The 17,576-nt window shown below is 53.7% G+C and overlaps 1 protein-coding gene and 1 long non-coding RNA gene across 2 annotated transcripts; one reads left to right on the forward strand and one right to left on the reverse strand.

The window, feature by feature from the left end:
• Window positions 1-3,384: 3,384 nt before the first annotated feature.
• LOC148648686 (scaffolding CK1 anchoring protein F-like) lies at window positions 3,385-16,317 on the reverse strand. The gene is made up of 5 exons (XM_088606489.1): window positions 15,571-16,317; window positions 9,323-9,490; window positions 8,360-8,481; window positions 6,514-7,322; window positions 3,385-6,151 (listed from the first exon to the last, which is right to left on the reverse strand). The coding sequence occupies exons 1-5, from the start codon at window positions 16,039-16,041 to the stop codon at window positions 6,090-6,092; spliced, it is 1,632 nt and encodes a 543-aa protein (XP_088462615.1). The 5' UTR covers window positions 16,042-16,317; the 3' UTR covers window positions 3,385-6,089.
• On the forward strand, window positions 8,627-9,052 carry LOC148648687 (uncharacterized). Its single transcript, XR_015926423.1, has 3 exons — window positions 8,627-8,707; window positions 8,772-8,882; window positions 8,929-9,052. It is a non-coding gene; the product is annotated as an uncharacterized LOC148648687 (long non-coding RNA).
• Window positions 16,318-17,576: the final 1,259 nt, after the last annotated feature.

Genomic DNA, 17,576 nt, shown 5'->3' on the forward strand with positions numbered 1-17,576 from the left:
AAGAACAAAGTGCAAAGGTACCTTGGTTACTGGCGGTTTCTGATGTACTGCGGATATGATCACGTCCCTCAAGACAGGCACGCCCCTCTATCCATTTTTTATCTGCTTCTTCCGAGTCAGGGTGGTCGTGAAGGAAAACGGGAGTCTATCCCAGCAAGCAGCGGGAACAAGGCAGGGTACAACCCAGACGGAACGTCAGTCCGCCGCAGGGCACAAACACCAACTCGCGCCAGGGCCAGTCTTCCCAGAATGCTAGTTCACCCACAGTACCAGAAGGGCTTTGGACTGCGGGAGGAAACGGGAACACCCACGGGGGGAAAAAAAAAGAAGGGAAGACCATGCAAACTCCACACAGACAGCCCCCCCCCCCCCAGGTTTGGGAATTGAGCCTGGAGCACCAGCGCGGCGAGGCAGCAATGGTGATCACTGAGCCACCCCGCTGCTCCCCGGGACAGTTAGGATATGCTGTATTAAATTGTGAGATACAGGGCGGTGTCTCCAACACCTGGCGAGTGTGTACTCTAGCTGTAGGGTTCTCCAGCTTCGTCAAGTGTAAGCAGGAGCAACGTCGCCTTCAAAAAAAAAACTGCAGTAAGCATCTTGGTACCAAGTGCCCGTTCCTCAGCGGCACGTTCGTGCAGAGGGCAGGGGCCTCAGGCTGCCCTCTGCTTTCCCTTCCGTTCAGCACTCAGAGGAAGCACGACTGCAGGCTGGGACCACCCCCACAGAGACCCCCTCTGCTTCCCTCGCCCCCTGGCGTCTCCCTCCTCCCCCTCCCTGCACGCAAGGGGTGCGCGCGGGGCAGGTCAGGAGAGAGGCGCCCTGGGCCTGCTGGAGGCTCTGCTGAAGGAGCCCAGGGAGAGGTGCAGGAGAACACGCCCCCCCCAGGCCAGAGGCTTCGTGCTTACCCAGAGGCCTGCGGCCCCACTCTGCAGGCTGCAAAGAATCCGGGAATCGAATCGGGTTTGCCGGGGGGGGGGGTTGGGGTACAGTACAAAGCCACCAGGGGCCTGCTCACCTGCAGTGTGGACCTCTCTGTGCGCCACAGCCAGCCTCATGGGGCACCTTCTGTGTGGAGTCTGCATGGTCCCCACCCACCCCACCATGTTCACTCCTGTTTGATAAAGCCAGGCAACTCACTTCTGCTTGACACCCCCAACAACTCCCCTAGAGGATGTGTTCCCTGGTGCCCCTTCGCCCACCTAACTTGGCACAGTCTCCCTGTCACACTGCAAAAAAAAAAAAAAAAAAGAAGTCCCAGTTCTCTTTTCCACTGTGTGATCTATTTTAAAATAGCCTCTGGGTACAAGTTTCACCATACATGTAACTTCTTTTGAAAAAGTTCTAGTTTCCGAAACGATCAGTTTACATGCACGAAGCGGGGTGCACCAGGAGGCGGGGGTGCACCAGAAGGCAGGCTCACACACCCCCACACCGATGACACACGCGCTGTTTTACCCCGTTTCGAGCTCCAAACGCTGCATTAATTTGCCTGACGGTGCAACGTGCGCTCCGGGCTGGTGTTAACGACCCGCTTCGAGCGAGAAAAGCAGAGTTTACACACACATCTTCAAGAGGACACATTTCTCACAACACGAGGATGACACGCCTCCCCCTCCCGGCAGCCCGGGCCCTCGCCACGGCGGCAGCCGGTTTCTAACCCTCCTGTCCGCCCGCTGCCGCCGCCGCCAGGGACCTGCTGGACTCCGATCGTCGGAGGTTTCGAAAAAGGAAACCGTTGTTTTTTCAACGCATTTCGGCCCTTCGACTTTTGTGACCCGCGCCGTTATCGCTGCCCACAAGGGGGCGCCATCGCCTCACCTTATTCTCTCAGGTCTTCTAGGACAGCCGCCCAAAATGAATTCTGGGCTTTTGTCTAGTTTCAAGCCCGAACTCCCCCCCAAAAAATATTTGCAATCAGGTAGGAGGGGTCTTTGCAGGCCTTCTGCCTGGAGGTTAGTCGAGGGTGCGAGTCGGATTCCTCTCTGTACCTTAAATCCAGAGACGCGCGCGATTCTTTGCCTCGAACCCGCTGCAGGATGTTTGCGCGCTGGGGGGGTGGAGGGGGGCCGGGGGCCGGGGGCGCGCGCCCCCTCTCTCCTTCTGCTAGGCGGTTTCGGCGGCGACACGCGGAAGCTGCAGGTACCTCCCCCAAGCCCGCGGGCAGGAGCACAGAGACACAGCCCGAACCTGCTCTGCGACAGTCGGGGATTCTCCCTCGCCGCCCAGCTCCTGCAGCGCCTGGGCTCTGTAGCGTCTGTTCCACCCACGTTCTCAGCTGCGTCGCTGATCGTAATTGGCAATTTAATTAGCTGCGTAATTGCAATACTTCTGAACCGTCTCCGAGGTGATTTATGGGCAGCTACGTTTAACATAGTAAATATCTCGTGCAATCAACCGGAAAAACGCCTTAAGAGAATATACAGTATATACAGGAAGTGTCATTTAGAAATCAGGCTGCTTAAGTGACTGCACCTGTTTAGAATTCACGCCGGAACACACACGGCCCGCCAGGACCGGCTCCAAATTAATAAAAAACTAGAATCAGAACAGCAGTCGGTCCCACTGGGGGAGGAAACGCGGCAGAGCTGCAGCCCAGGCAGTGATCTCCTGTCCCAGCCTGCGGAACAGGAGACCCAGCCTCTCCAGAGCCTGTTGTAGCTTGTAAATGGTGGGCGCTAGCCGAGCCAGGACAGTGATCTGAACTGGAAAGAGAGGTGGGGGGGGAGAGGGCAGGGAAGAGAAGGAACGAGGGCAGAGGGAGAGGAGGAAGAGATAGAGAGAGGGAGAGAGGGAGGAGGCTGTTCAGACTGTGGCCATCGGACTGACCTCTTCTGGACAGCATGCAGGTGTCCCACACCTAACAGTCTTACAAGATGTGCTTTTATAAGCTCAGAAAAAAAGGCTATGTCAAGGTGTGGAAAAACACACGCTGGCCCAGGTACTGGGAAGGGTCTGGACAAACCCAGATTACCCCTCTCTTTCTCTGAAGAGGTAGCATAGAGCCGGTCAGCTCCAGCCCAGTCTGTATAATCCTTTACAGAGCCTGTAGTCGCTGAGCTCTTGCAGGTGTTGGATACTGCCAGGTAAGGGGGTCACGTCCAGTCCCTGAGCTGGGCAGCTCACCTCCACAGCAGGAAGAGCTCTGGTGCAACATGACCCAGGCGTGTCTGTACACTTCTCCATCCACCCACTGCACCGCAAAAACCTGAGGCATTTTGCAACGTCCTACTCTTTTGACTCAGATCGGTCTTTTTCATGGAAAAAATTAAATCAGTTCAATGACCACCACCACCTCCATGGAATTTAAGCCATCTTGTTCTCTGCTGACAATTCCTCCTGCTGTCACTGGATTGTTTGGTACAAACCAGCGCGTACAGTACATGCACCAAAATATATTTATTTTTTTTCCTGCATCATTCCCCACAAATTAAGGTATTGGTTACAAAACATTCAAAATGCATGACCATTTTGGAGCATCTAAGTAAAAGATCATTCCATATTACAGCTTTTAATCTCCACCTGTGATCAATACTGAAAATAGTTTAATTGGTATGTTGCATAGATATTTGGGACCAACTCTTCATGGGCGTGTCCAATACAGGAACCCTCCCACAATGGGTGTGGCAAGCAGGGTCCCTCCCACTGTGGGTGTATCCAAACACAGCACCCTTCCCATCACAGTCTGTTTATCACCTATCAATGGTTTAGCTGGACAAGCTGAGGAAAGGTTGAGTGACGTCTTGTGTGCTGAAGTATCCTTTTTGATTCTCAGGGCTGGCCGAAAAAACAAGTTAAAAGTCTGAGCTAACAAGCCACTCAATTAAGCCATTAATTAGCATGGGAGATGTAGAGCTGATCGGGAAGGAAAAGCAGCCGACAGAGTTCCTGCAGGACCTGGGCTGGGAAATACTGCTACACAGCAATCAAGACCCCACACCGCTAACCTGAAAATGGCCAGAGGCAGAGATCCAAGAGGAAAACATGTTGTAGAACTACAACACGACAGTACTGACATGACAGTGCAACACCACTTAAATGTGGTGATGTCAAGGACGGCCATTTTTACCCAGAATTCCATCACTCCTTTCACAGTTTCACAGCAGGTGTGTGTCAGGCTACAGTGCAAAGGCAGGAGGAAGCAAGAAAGATCTTGACAATCACATGGCGGCTGATTAGAGGGGTTTACAATGGTCCCTTTCGGATCATCTTGGAGCTTCTTCAGGTGGAACCCCTTGGGTCACAACTCCCAGTTCTCACCCGACGTCATGCATTTCAGAGAAGAATATTGCACGATGAGATCACAATTCAAGGGGAGGAATTCAGGCTTCCCCGTCTTCCTGGCAGGGAGAAGGGATCAATGTATTTGGGGAAAATGGCAGAACCAAGTCATTGTGCCACCTGGTAAGAACATGGGAGGGGTCTGTGGGTGCTCTCCTGGAGTGTGCCACTGGGCAGGGACGTCAAGGCTAACCCAGGACAACCTGGCGGAACCATACATCTCGGCTGGCCCTGGAGAGTCCGGGAATCATGGAAGATGGGCTGGAATCTACTACACAAGGAAAAGAGGCTCCTTTGTGTTTGACACTCCACCCCCTCCCATCCCTCCACAGGGCAAGCCGAGGGAAAATGGAGGGATCACACCCGGAGTGCTCCAGCACACCACCGTGCAGGGCGCCTGGTTCAAGGGCCCGGGCCACTCTGGGTTCTGATCCACCAGGCCGGACCCCCTCTCCGCACTGCTACCCCGGGACCGGCCCCGCCCGAGTTCCTCTGAGGATTGGCGGCGGCCCGCGTGGGGGCGACGTACGCCAGCTCAGGACCGCGGAGAGAGGGCAGCAGGTCATCGAGCGCGCCGCCAAACCAGCACAACAAGGGTGAACCCCTGCAGAGATCAGGAGGGCTCCTCCGCCAGCCGACATCCATCTGGGGCTCAGTCCACCAGCCCCGTAACCCAGGGGGCAGAAGCACAGCAGCACCAGCCTGCTCCGAGAGGACCTGCCTTGTACTGATTGTTCCCCTTTGGCATTTGGAGCGGTCCCAATAAGGTTTGGGACACCCCCTTCTCCAGCTGTAGGGAAGTTCCCTACAATGTCCGACAGGGAGGCGTGAAAGTTAGGGTTTCTTTCGGCAGCTAAAGCCGATGCAATCAGTCCATCTGCGAGCACTGCGCTTGGACAAGGGCCACAACTTTCATGTCGAGTCAGAAGCTGGAAAAGGGAAACGGGAGCGCAGAGCATCGCTTTGATCATTTTGTTAAAAGACGGTTTTAGGCAAATCAAGGCCGGCAATATCTCCCTGAATATTTTCCATAAGGAAATATGGCATGAGTAGATCATTAGTCATCATTGCTTGGCCTTTTTTGTTAAAAGGGAAATTTGAATGTGGCAAAGCCACAGAAACACCGTTTCCGAAAGAAACTGTAGTGCAGCAGTCTTTCTGAATACTGTTCCATAGCATTTCTCTAAAACAAACACCAGAGCAGTAGTCCATGAGGACCTTGCTCAGCAGCTTCAGCTATCGTTAAGAACTTGCAACCAGTTGCCTAAAAGGCCTTCATCTGAACCTGCAGCTGTGATACCCTGGGTTCCTTTTAGTGATGTCACAGAACCACTGAAACACCAGCATCTCAACGGCCTGCTTGCAGGCATGACCTCTGGTTCGTGTGTTTTTTTAAGTGTGCACACAGAGATAGAGGCTGCTGCAAGAGTCTTTTCATGCACTGAACTTTAACACTTAAGTCACTTCAGAGCTAAGGTGCTTTATGCAAACAGGACCTCATGCACTGACTCAATTCCGATACTATCTGACAACAGGGCTCAAATGGCAAAGAATACCCTCAAAACCCAAATACAGTATCCAGGGCACTAAGTTCTCATTGCGGGAGGAGCGAATACGAGCTCCAAACCACACCGATATTTTTAGGGACCCAGATGTAGACAGCAGCTCATTTATAGTCACTTTGTCCCGACCCATGGGGATTCCCGTACGACACTTCCTTTCCTCTTGAAGTAAAATCCTTCACGTAGAAGTGTCCATTGGTAGGTCTTGGGGGGATCAGTCTTTTCCCCTGCTGCGTTGACCCTCTCTCAGGACAGGATGCATTCTTTCTTGTTCGAACGGCCGACAGCCTCTTTGGAGCCCTGTATGCCTACAGAGGCAAACACAGTGACAAAAGGACAGAATTAAGAGCTGGAGTTCACAGACCAGGACTGTTTCTGCTGCCGGTAGTCTCTGGCTAGCTCATCTAGGGCTCTAGTGTTTTGGTACTTTTGTTCTCGAGTGGGTGTCGTCAGCCTTGAAGCTGAGCCGAGCAGCACTGCCACTCAGCTGAGTGGATAGTAGTAGGAGCAGGATTTTGCGATGACCCTATTTTTGCTCGCACTCCCTGCCTGGGAGAGAAATTCAAATTTTGTTCTCCACCCTCGATTTTCAAAAAAACGAGCCTGAAAACCCGCACCAAGGGGAGAGCGGACCGCAAACCGCAAGCGAAGCCCGGTCGCGCGTACGCACCTTCTCCGTTGGCGTTGCTGACGGTTCTCAGAGAGACGCTCCGCGAGACGTGTTTGGAGCCTCTCTTGTCCTTCCTGTCCGGGGTCGGGAGGGGGGTCTCGGGCTTAATCACGACCTCAAAGCTGTCCTCCAGAGCCTGGCTGGAGTTCGAGGGCTGCAGGGGGTGGCGGCCGAGGGCGGGGGCGGGGCCGGCGTTGCCGGGGGGCGTGGCGTTGCCGGGGGGCGTGGCGTTGGACCCCGCGACCTCGCTCTGTTTGCCACTTTTTCCCCTCCCGAGGTAGAACCTTATAGAGCTGCGCTGCTTCTTCAGGGACAGCCCGCCGGGCTTTTTGGTACCACTCTTCCCCTCGGCATCCTGGGCCCCGGGCCCTGGGAGCGGGGACACGGTGTCCGCTCTTTCACTGCTAGCTTTCTCGCCTTGCAAAAACCGCCGCATGATCCCCGGGGAGCCCCCCCCGTTGCCGGCGAGCTCCTGGCAGGAAGTGGACATGCCCAGGGTGTTCCCCACCACCAGGGAATACTTGGGATTGTGGTACTTGTGCGCCGGCGCCCGGATGTTGCCGGGAGGGCCGCCGTGGATGTCCATGGCCTGGAACCGAGAGGTAGTCGGAGCGGTCGGCGGCCTGGACTCCGTCTTGACCGGCGCCGGGCTGGGCGCGGGGGGGGCGGGGACGCCCAGCTCCTTGTACAGGTCCACGGGCAGCGAGGCGGCGTAGAGCTCCCGGAAGTCGTGGTCGAAGAAGTCCACCACCTGGCCCGTCATCACCGTGATCAGGTTGCGGTCCATCCTGGACGCGGTCCAGGTGAAGCTGCAAGACAGCACCGCGGTCAGCGGGGCGCCGGGCTCCTCCACCCTCGCCTGCCCGGTGAGCACGGAGTCTCCGGGACCCCGCGGGACCCCGATCTCTTAATTTAATATACAGGCCTCGTCCAGCGCACATCAGGACCGTTATGTCGAAAGAATTAGAATTACATGCACACCTGCCCATATTAATGCATACATTACCCTTCTATGAAGCAGCAATTACTGCAACGGAATTGTAGCTGCCATTGGACGTGAAGGGAATCCGTCTCGATAATTACAATTACTGCCAACTGCGGTGCTGCAGTTGTAATTACACGGTAGTGGTAGCAGGCGGATTTCTCAGAAGGGCTCAGGATGAGCAATTTGCCGAGCTTCGCAAAGATGCCGATAAAATCTTGCACCGCTCAGACGGCTTTTCGCGAGCTCATTTGCAACTCCCTCGAAAAATTCACCTCGCATGAAAGTTATTCAAAACCAAACCGCACGATGATATTTATGGAAAGAGGAATATGAGCGGATGAGCTCTCTGGGCTGCTGCGTCGCAGGCCAAACTGCAGGTGGGGCAAGAAAAAAAAATGAATACTGAAATCAGCACAACCCCCCGGATCCCCTACAGCTCTCACCTTTTTTGTTTTTTATAAACTGAATTGCATGTTCAAGTCCCATTTGAGAAAAGGAAACCAATAGCAGGGGCTTGACTTCATAGGCACAAGACCTTGCGATATGTCCTCAGGGGATCTCTCATAAACATGCGTGGTGATGCGACTCTCATCGGGCCCCTCTGACCAGAAGTCAGATCAGTGCGTCCCGAGGGGATTTCATTAATACCCACTTCTGCTTCAATCGGACAAGCTTCCTCGCGACGCTTGTGGGGAGGGTCTGATGAAGCAGACATCGCCAGCATTGCATTCTGACTGCTTCCGATTCCAAACCAGCCTTCCCCCCCCCATCTAACCAGTCCTTTATTGTTTATTTAATTGCTAATTAGCAAGGTTGGTGCAACGACCCAGGCACTAGTGGTACTGGAGTGCTGCCTCTCACCTGTAGGATCCCGACACCACCTTCTCCCCATCCACCAGCATGTATTTGCTGCTCAGGGCTCCGGGGATCTTCCCGAAGGACAGGGCCAGGCCGATGCCCTCCACCGTCCTCACGCGCAGGTTCTGAAACGGGCACAGACAGGGGCAGGCGGGGCAGGGGAAGGGAGCGGGACAGGGCCTAAAGGCAGGGCTAGCTGGAGCAAGCGGAGGAGTCAGGACGAGATACAGGACAGGTCTTCCTGACCGTCAGCAGAGTGTGAGCGCTGCTGAGCTGAGCAAATAGATCTGAGCTAAGAGATCTGTGTTGAGAGATTGAGCTGAGCTAAGAGATCTGTGCTAAGAGATTGAGGTGAGCTAAGAGATCCATGCTGAGAGACTGAGCTGAGCAAAGAGATCTGTGCTAAGAGATTGAGGTGAGCTAAGAGATCTGTGTTGAGCTGAGAGATCTGAGCTAAGAGATCTGTGTTGAGAGATCCATGCTGAGAGACTGAGCTGAGCAAAGAGATCTGTGTTGAGAGATTGAGGTGAGCTAAACCAAGAGATTGAGCTGAGCTAAGCCAAGAGATTGAGCTGAGCTAAGAGATCTGTGCTAAGAGGTTGAGCTGAGCTAAGAGATCTGTGTTGAGAGATCCATGCTGAGAAACTGAGCTGAGCAAAGAGATCTGTGCTAAGAGATTGAGGTGAGCTAAGAGATCTGTGCTAAGAGATTGAGGTGAGCTAAGAGATCTGTGCTAAGAGACTGAGCTGAGCAAAGAGATCTGTGTTGAGAGATTGAGGTGAGCTAAGAGATCTGTGTTGAGAGATCTGTACTGAGATCTGAGCTGAGAGTTTGGGCTGAACTAAGAGTGCGAGTCGTAAAGGCCTTCTGGTCTGGATTACTGAAAGGGCTGGGCTTGATCTGCTGTGGGCCGAGCCGTACCGCACGTCTCAAGAGCCGTCAAGCGTGGGGACAGGCAGGCGTTACCTGCAGGTGTCTGCCGTTGATGTGCAGGCTGTGGCACATGTCGGTGAACTGGGGGGCCCCCGCGGGGTCCAGGACAACGTAGACGGGCACGCCGCGCTTGGCCGAGGCGTCCAGCAAGTCCTGGAAGATCTGGACGTCGGTGAGGGAGTCCATGACGACCGCCAGCACCTGCAACACACGCGGACGCACGGAGCTGGTGGGACGTTCCCTCGAAACACCCGGCCGCCCCCCCCCTCCCCGTCCCGCCAGGTGCACCCGCAGCCGAGACCCCTTCAACCTCCCGAGAAGAACAGGGCCGGTGTAGCTGGGAGGCGTGAATCGCACCACACTCGGGTCGCAAGGCGAGACGGAACCCCAGATGCACACTTCCTGGAAGCGTGCAAAAGCTTAAGCAGCCGCGTGGCGAGATTCACTAGAAACGAGCGTGCAAACGCCAAACTCACCCCCGCGGCGAATATCTCAGAGAGCGAGCTGGCCAGACTTCGGCCTCTCCCAGTTCAACACTGACTGTATATCTAGCTGTCCGGGGGACAGCTGGGAGAAGGTATATTGTAGGCGTTACTTGTAGAGAAGGACCACGCCATACTTTGGCTCTTTGGATGCTCTTGACCACACCCGCTCAACCTAGGCGGCTGGAACTGCTGATCCAAGAGAAATTAAACTGCTCAGCGCCAGGCTCGTTGTCGATGTTGCGGACACTTTCCCTAATCGTAGGGCTCTCCATCTCCTCTGCTCTTGCCCGCTCGGCCTTTGTCCCTCGTTGGCCAGAAACACACTACCCTTGCGATCCCGTGCCGATCCCGTAGCCCATCGGTCAATCCTGACGGGTCTGTATTTCGTTGGTGTAAAAATAGTCTTTTGGCTTTCGGGCCGAGTAGAGAGAGGAACAACCAATGTTAATGACGAAGATCACCTGACCGCGAGCCAGTAAGATCTGACTGGTGAATGGGGCGGATCAGCTATAATTCACACGTTCCCTACGGCCCGCTCATGTGAAGTTCACCTTGAGCGGCTGTGCTCAGGGTTTTAAAGACTTTGATCAGCATAAGTCAGACTGTTCAATGACAAGCTTGGTGGCTCCATCCCAACCTAAGCCGTGTCAACAACGGTCGGATTTTCAATCAATAAAAAAGGAGGCTTGGAGTAAACTGCTCTTGCAACAACACAAGTACACCTTGCACCGTGGGTGACTCAGCGCAATGACTTAGGGGCGCTCAGGGCTGGCACCCACTCACACCCCCCTCGTGTGCAGTCCTGGCCCTGGAGGGGTCAGTGTGTCTGCAGCAGGGCTGTCCAGTCCTGGAGGGTCAGTCAGTTTGTCTGCAGCAGGGCTGTCCAGTCCTGGAGGGTCAGTCAGTGTGTCTGCAGCAGGGCTGTCCAGTCCTGGTCTCGGAGGGCCAGTCAGTGTGTCTGCAGCAGGGCTGTCCAGTCCTGGTCCTGGAGGGGTCAGTCAGTGTGTCTGCAGCAGGGCTGTCCAGTCCTGGTCCTGGAGGGGTCAGTCAGTGTGTCTGCAGCAGGGCTGTCCAGTCCTGGTCCTGGAGGGTCAGTCAGTGCGCCTGCAGCAGGGCTGTCCAGTCCTGGTCCTGGAGCTGGAGGGGTCAGTGTGTCTGCAGCAGGGCTGTCCAGTCCTGGTCCTGGAGGGGTCAGTCAGTGTGTCTGCAGCAGGGCTGTCCAGTCCTGGTCCTGGAGGGTCAGTCAGTGCGCCTGCAGCAGGGCTGTCCAGTCCTGGTCCTGGAGCTGGAGGGGTCAGTGTGTCTGCAGCAGGGCTGTCCAGTCCTGGTCCTGGAGGGGTCAGTGCGTCTGCAGCAAGGCTGTCCAGTCCTGGTCCTGGAGCATCAGTGCGTCTGCAGCTGGGCTGTCCAGTCCTGGTCTCGGAGGGCCAGTCAGTGCGTCTGCAGGTTCCCTCTTCAAAGCAGGAAAGGAAAACCTTACAGACACCCAGGCCCTCCAGGACCAGAACTGGACACCGCTAGACAATAACACATTGCAGCAGCCGTGGACTATGCAGAGATGAGCAATCCTGGTTCAAGCAAGCCAGTGTGTTCGCAGCTCCTTATTGGCTTCATTGAACTCAATAATTGGGGCTGCTGAGGTGCAAGTGCACTGAAAAAGACCTAGAAAACCTGCAGGCACACACACCCTCGAGGAATGCTCCGGTGTTTCCTTCCAGGACAGGCCCAGAGCTTTCCAGCTGCCTGTGCACACAGACACACCCCAGTTCCGCTCCGCTCCAACACCTGGAAAGGTCAACTCGCCTCTCAGCTGCATGCAAACCCTGCGGCTCCACCCTCTGTTATCTGCAAAAGCTCTTTCTCTCTCTCGGCTTCTTGCCACAGCCGGGAGAAGGTTTCGTATGAACAGGGAAATCCAGCAGGAGGGAGACGCTGGAGATGTGTTGAGGTGCCGTGTTGGGGGCAGAGCAGAACACTGGCTGTTTGGGATGCTCCGACAGGGGCTTTTCCCCAAACTTTGCACACATCTTAAACCATTAAGCTGGGAGCTCCACTTTGATAACATTGGATTCTCAAGATGAGGGAGCCTTCAGCCCAACTCCAATCATAGATGAAGAGGAAAAGTCTCCGACAACACGGATCCCCCACAGAAGGTGTAGCACCAAAAAGGAATTTAAGGAGTAGAGCATTGAAAACAGATGACAGGAGGCACATTCTTACACAAAGGGCGGCAGGAGACTGGAACTAGACCCTCAGCACTATTGCTGAAGCCGATACCCTAGCATTCGTCCAAGACTAAGCTGGATAAGACCCCCCAGGTCAGCAGTACCACCAGGTGTGATGAGCTGAATGGCTTTTAATTGAGAATCCTTCTTCTGATCCTGTGACCTGATCTCTCACAAGCATTACTGTATTCAACAACTGTGAGGAGGAGTAAATAGAGTATTTAAGATAAATCTATGCAATTACACCCTGATCCCCCACGAACCCAAGATGTTTGTAAAAATGTTTGCCGTAAGGAATTGAGAGACTGCGTCCTCCGTGCTCCAAAATGATTAAATTTTAAGCCTTTCATTATATGCAGAAGTTACATCCACATGAGGCCAAACAGCAAATAAGCCAGAGCAATTACCTCACTTAAAATGCACAGAGAGGTTGCTTAGCTCATATTTTTTAAATGACTGGTAGAGCAATCAAAGCACAGATGGCTTCATGATTAAAACACAGGGGGCAGTATTCAAAAACCACGCATTGAATTGAAACTTCAAGTGCTCCGAAGATCAAGGTTTTGCAGGAATTCCAGAATTGATTTCTGCACTGGGACCTGTGGTGCAGCTCACAAGACAGGGACTGGATGAAAGTCCTATGCAATAGGAGCTGGTGTGCCTGCATGCCTGTGGTCTCTGTTTGTCTGGTGTTTAACCTCACAAACACTGGGCTGAAAGACTTCTCCCGTCTCTCTGGTGTGGCTTCCAGGACACTGAACACCGCATTTTAACCTGAAACAACTCTTCTTTGCAGGTCGGAGTCTTTCTATTATCCCGAGAGCAGTGAGAGACCGACTGTGGGCCGTTTCTGGAGTGTGGGAGCGACTCGAGAGCCCAGTCAGACCCCACCTTGAGCAGCACAGTGTTCAACAACCCTGACATGATCAGAGTTCAGTTACCGAAAACCGGCTTCCAAACCAGGCCAAACCCGGAACAAAACTCAATATTAAAAAGGAGAATTGGTTATAATGTATATACTATATAGTGGAAACATGTTACCCCCCATTACTCATACCCATGAACACGTTGATTTAAGACACATCCTGCTGGATATTAGCAGCAGGAATGAGCTTCCCTATCCCAGCTCTCAGAGTGAGCCATCACACTCAGAGGTCGAAGATCACATTTGTCTTTCTGCCACACCTGTGTGGAGAGACCTGGCTGCGTCCGCCTGCTGAGTCAACAGCAGAACGAATCCGTGTGGATCCAGAGGCGCGCACGGCACTTTCAGTCAAGAGCACAGGAAAGCCACAGAGCGCGGGCTTCTGCGAGCTAACTTGCTGTGCAAATAATTTTATAACAAATAGCTTAAATTATGCATTCAACAGGAGGGCCCGAGCGGAATCTGATTGGGAGGAATGCGCACTCAATAAACCTAGAAATAAAAACCTCTCTCAGGTTCAGCAAGCTGTACTCCAGTTATGAAAGCAATGAATAACCTTGCTTCAGAGAGACTGTAATTGAGAATATGCGTCTGGGCTGATGAAAACAAACTGGTTTCACTAGAGGGCTCAGGCAGCAGCTGGAGAGAGACCTGTTGATTCTGCCGGGCTGTTGTCAAGACACTCCTGCCGGGGGGAGCCATCGGCGCCCATGGCAACATCAGTTGGAACTAGTGTACAACTTGGGATATTTTAAAGCTTTTTTTTTTTTGTTTAGTTTTTTAGTTTTGTTTAGTCTTTTTTTTTGTTTACTTTAATCTGCACAGTCGAGGGGCCTCAGTCAGGTGGGTTCTCTCCAGGCGCTCTGCTGTCCCATCCTGCCTCACTCCCACTGCCTGCTGGGATAGGCTGAGACTCCCCACGATGGTGCCTCGGACCAGCACTTATGAAAACCGAAGGCTGGTCTCTACGTCGCTTAATTTCACGAGTTATCCGGGCCTGAGACCCCCTGGGGCTCCTCCGATCCCACTGGGAGTCTGGCTCTTCCTCTCCCCTGCGCCCACATGGTCAACTGTTGCTATGGTAACTGCTTCGGAAGTCTGTGGAACCCTCCGTAACCAAGTTCCACGAAGGCTGCTAGGCCAGATCGAGCGATTTCATTGATCACTGTTCAACCGTACCGAGTGTCTGGAAACTGCTGGGCCAGGCCTCTGCAGGACCAGGGTGGGGGGTATCGGCAGGGTAGGAAAAGCCGTCAACATGCTCCAGTCAGGCCAGTTACGAGCTCAACTGGGTTAGGAGCGGAGCTGGGATGAAACCTGAGCTCCGGTTGGGCTTCCCGGTCTATATAGTCCCCAGCTGCTGCGTCCCTGACCGTAGCCACACGACTCCCAGTCTGGCCCCCTCACACTGGCTGCCAGCACAATACAGGATCGGCCTTACTGTTTATGTGTAATACCACAGAGATTTTAGCACTGAGGGCAGGCCGTGGTATTAAAGAAAACATCAGTAATGTGCCCTTTTGCTTGCCAAGAGAGTGCCAGTCTCCCCAGAGATGCACGCTGGCTGACACCCACCCGTTCAAAGAAATGTTTGCACAAACCAGGAAGTGAAGGAGGCGATTGACCTGAAGTTACCGTGGCAACAGCTGGGGGCCTTGTCCCCATACAGATGACCTCTGAACCTGAGCAGATTATCCCAGCACCAGATTAAACAATAAACAACCTGTAATACCTACTGAATAGGGGTGTGGGGGTGAATATTTTCCACCCCCCCCATCTTCAGAAGGTCTTAGCCAGGCTGTCTCAGGGCACGATAAATTAACGTCTAGGTTGCGCCTGGGCTGCGAGTGGAGACGCCGGTCGGACTGCGTACCGGAAGTGCCTCTGCCTCGCGTGCCCCGCCAGTTCCGGCCGTGACAGAATAAAGAAAGTGAAATTAGGCGTCTTCCACAGCTGGGTTGTTTTTACAGTCGCCTGTGCCAGTGAAATACGGGCTGTCATTAAATTATCTAAAAACGAGCTGCTTCGATATCATCAGTGTTGTTGTTAATAATAACAATAACAATAATATTCTTGTAAGTAAATAAAAAAAATGACATGGGGTTCATAAACTATACAAGGCCTATATGAACGAAAAAAACAGTCTCTTGAAAACCTCAAACGAGTGATATTCACACCCGTTGTCAACCTTGAGTTCGGTCCAAACGAGCTGACGGTCTTTTTATGGTTCGGGTCCTGGCCGAGGCTGAAGATACGGAACCTTATGAAGGTGTGAGCCGGGAGGGACACCGGAGACCGACGGGCTCCTAGCACCCCAGTCTATCCGCATTACAACACATGAACTGAAATCGGTCGTCTACAAACCCTTCGTTATAACCCCGCACGGTCACACGTGCAGTGAGACATGAAGGATGAATTATACCAAGGGTTAACACCGCGAACAACTACAATCCGTGCGAAACACTACTAGTTACTGACCTGTTGACAACCGTCTTGCTTTTAAAATTAGAATCACACACACAGTGCCTTGGGGGGGGATCCTGGAGGTATTTTATTCTGCCCGGGACAACAGCCCGGCGGGGTAAACTGAAGCGCACACTGCCGTCCTCACCCCTCGCGTCACAGGGCGCGCCGGCCGGAACTCACCTTCCTGGCCTCCTGGATCAGCCTCCGAACCACCGCCTTGATGTGGGGCCCGTTCTCCTTCGGGGGGTGCGTGTGAACCGTCACCCGGGTGACCCCCTTGTAGAAGCCGGTGTCCGGCCAGCCGATGTCCAGCGGCGGCACCTCCGTGTCCGACATCTTGGGCCAGTAAGTGGAATGCACGCCCGAGTCGGCTTTGGACCCGGCCGCGCCGGGCGGTTCCGAGCCCAACTTGTCCTCGCCGTCCGTCTCGTACTCGCGGAAGGTTTCGCGGATCCTCCTGATCTCCCGGGAGGAGAGGAACTCCTTGATGTCGTCCTGCTTGATGCGCATCCTGAAGGCTCCGTCGCCGTTCTTGAGAAGCTGCTCCACTGCCCCCCGCTGTTCCTCGCTGTAGTAAAACTCGGGTTTGGACTCCGGCACCTTCTCGTTGACGTGGTCGTCGTCCATGCACGCCAGCTGGGAGTCGGCCATCGCAATGCCACTCCGATCCCCTCCGCCCTCCCCTGATGAGAAACACTTAAAGCCGACGTCTGCCTCCAGAGACAACCGGGAACATCTTCGCTTTCACCTGTGACTAAACTGCAGGTGAGTTGTGTCTGGGCGGGGCCTAATGAATGGGCGTGGCAGGGGGCGTGGGTGGAGACAGCTCCAGCCAATCACTCTTCTCCCCTATCAAGGAATGCGGTATCAGAGGGATCTGGGCGGGGTTCGCAGACGTAAACGTGTCCCGTTTAGGAAAAGCCGGCCCTTGCTTTGATTAACTCCGTCTTGACTCATACAGGAGAAGGAAAAGGTCTAACCAACTGTAAATCACACGCATGCACGAACGTTTTCAGCCTTTACCTTTATTGATCGACAATGCTCTATGTGGTATGTATGCAGTCGTCCGGTAATAATGTATGTACTCTAAATGTTAACATTGTGTTACTCGTATCTGCTTTGGCAACGCTGTAATTTATCGGCGCTGCCAATAAAGACCCTTGAATTAAATTGAGTTTCCGTCAGTCTCGATAAAAGACCTGATTAAGACAAGCACAACAAAGGAATGGACAGAGAAATCGATATTAGTAACACCACTCCTTTCAATTTAAAGAGCTCGTGTAAGCTTGATCATACAAGAGCAAATACCTTCCCTAACATACACAATCCCCGAATGATTTATCATTTGATTCAGTTGTATTCCCCCCCAAAACTGCATTCTCTCCGTTTGTAGCCCTTATTGATTTTTAAAGACGTCGATCAAGGCTTGTACAAGGTTTGTACTTCTGTAAGTGTAACGATCAAGCAGTGGACAGAGACAATATCCTTCCTTCTGTGTAATATTTGGATTGACGTCCTGCAAAAATTAGTTCCGAGCCTGATTTAGAGGAGATTGCTTCATTAAAGACCCCCCCCCAAGACCTCCCCTGCTGGTCTCGACCTTGGCCCTGATGAAAAGATCCCGTACACGGCCCGACCGGGCTGTCCGCCGAATCGTCCAGTCCGGAGAGCCGCTCAGCTGCGGAGTGCCAGACCGGCCCGTCAGAAGCGAACCGACACCGAACCGCAGCAGCAAAAACGCAAAATGAAAGACTCATCCCAGATTCGGGGGGGGGGGGAGGGCATCTGGATTCCGCGTGGGCCAACGCCCCAGGGGCAAACAAGAGAGCCGCGCCCGCCGTGGGCTGCTTCGGAAAACTATTTGGAAAATTTCCTGCAGTTCCCTGTTCCTCAGCCCAGTCGTCATGGCAACGGGGCGGCCGCCCGACTGGTTCTGGTCCCTCTGCCCCATCGCCCGGAGCCTAAGAGCGACGTGACGTCACTCATTTTCATCTCGGCGCCTCACGCCGTCATGCCCCGTGATACGGTGCAGCTGGGTCCAGTGAAACGCACAAAACACAGCTGGTTCTTTCAGGCCTCACGCTGATAGCGCGGATCCCTGTCTCTCGTCATTGCCCTGGAACAGCTGAAGCTGTTAACCGGCTCTCGACCTGGTTTGTCAACAAACAGTGAACTGCTGCTGCAAG

This window comes from Lepisosteus platostomus, chromosome 14 (assembly GCF_059453375.1).
Source record: "Lepisosteus platostomus isolate fLepPlt1 chromosome 14, fLepPlt1.hap1, whole genome shotgun sequence".
In the NCBI taxonomy this organism is placed as follows: Eukaryota; Metazoa; Chordata; class Actinopteri; order Semionotiformes; family Lepisosteidae; genus Lepisosteus; species Lepisosteus platostomus.

Bases quoted from the DNA above. Each gene is read 5' to 3' on its own strand.
- LOC148648686 (XM_088606489.1), bottom strand. From the start codon at position 16,041: ATGGCCGACTCCCAGCTGGCGTGCATGGACGACGACCACGTCAACGAG. The intron at 7,323-8,359 runs GTGAGAGGCAGC...GCTGTCTTGCAG, and splicing joins GTGGTGTCGGGATCCTACAG to CTTCACCTGGACCGCGTCCA. The intron at 6,152-6,513 runs GTGCGTACGCGC...TTGCCTCTGTAG, and splicing joins CAGCAACGCCAACGGAGAAG to GCATACAGGGCTCCAAAGAG.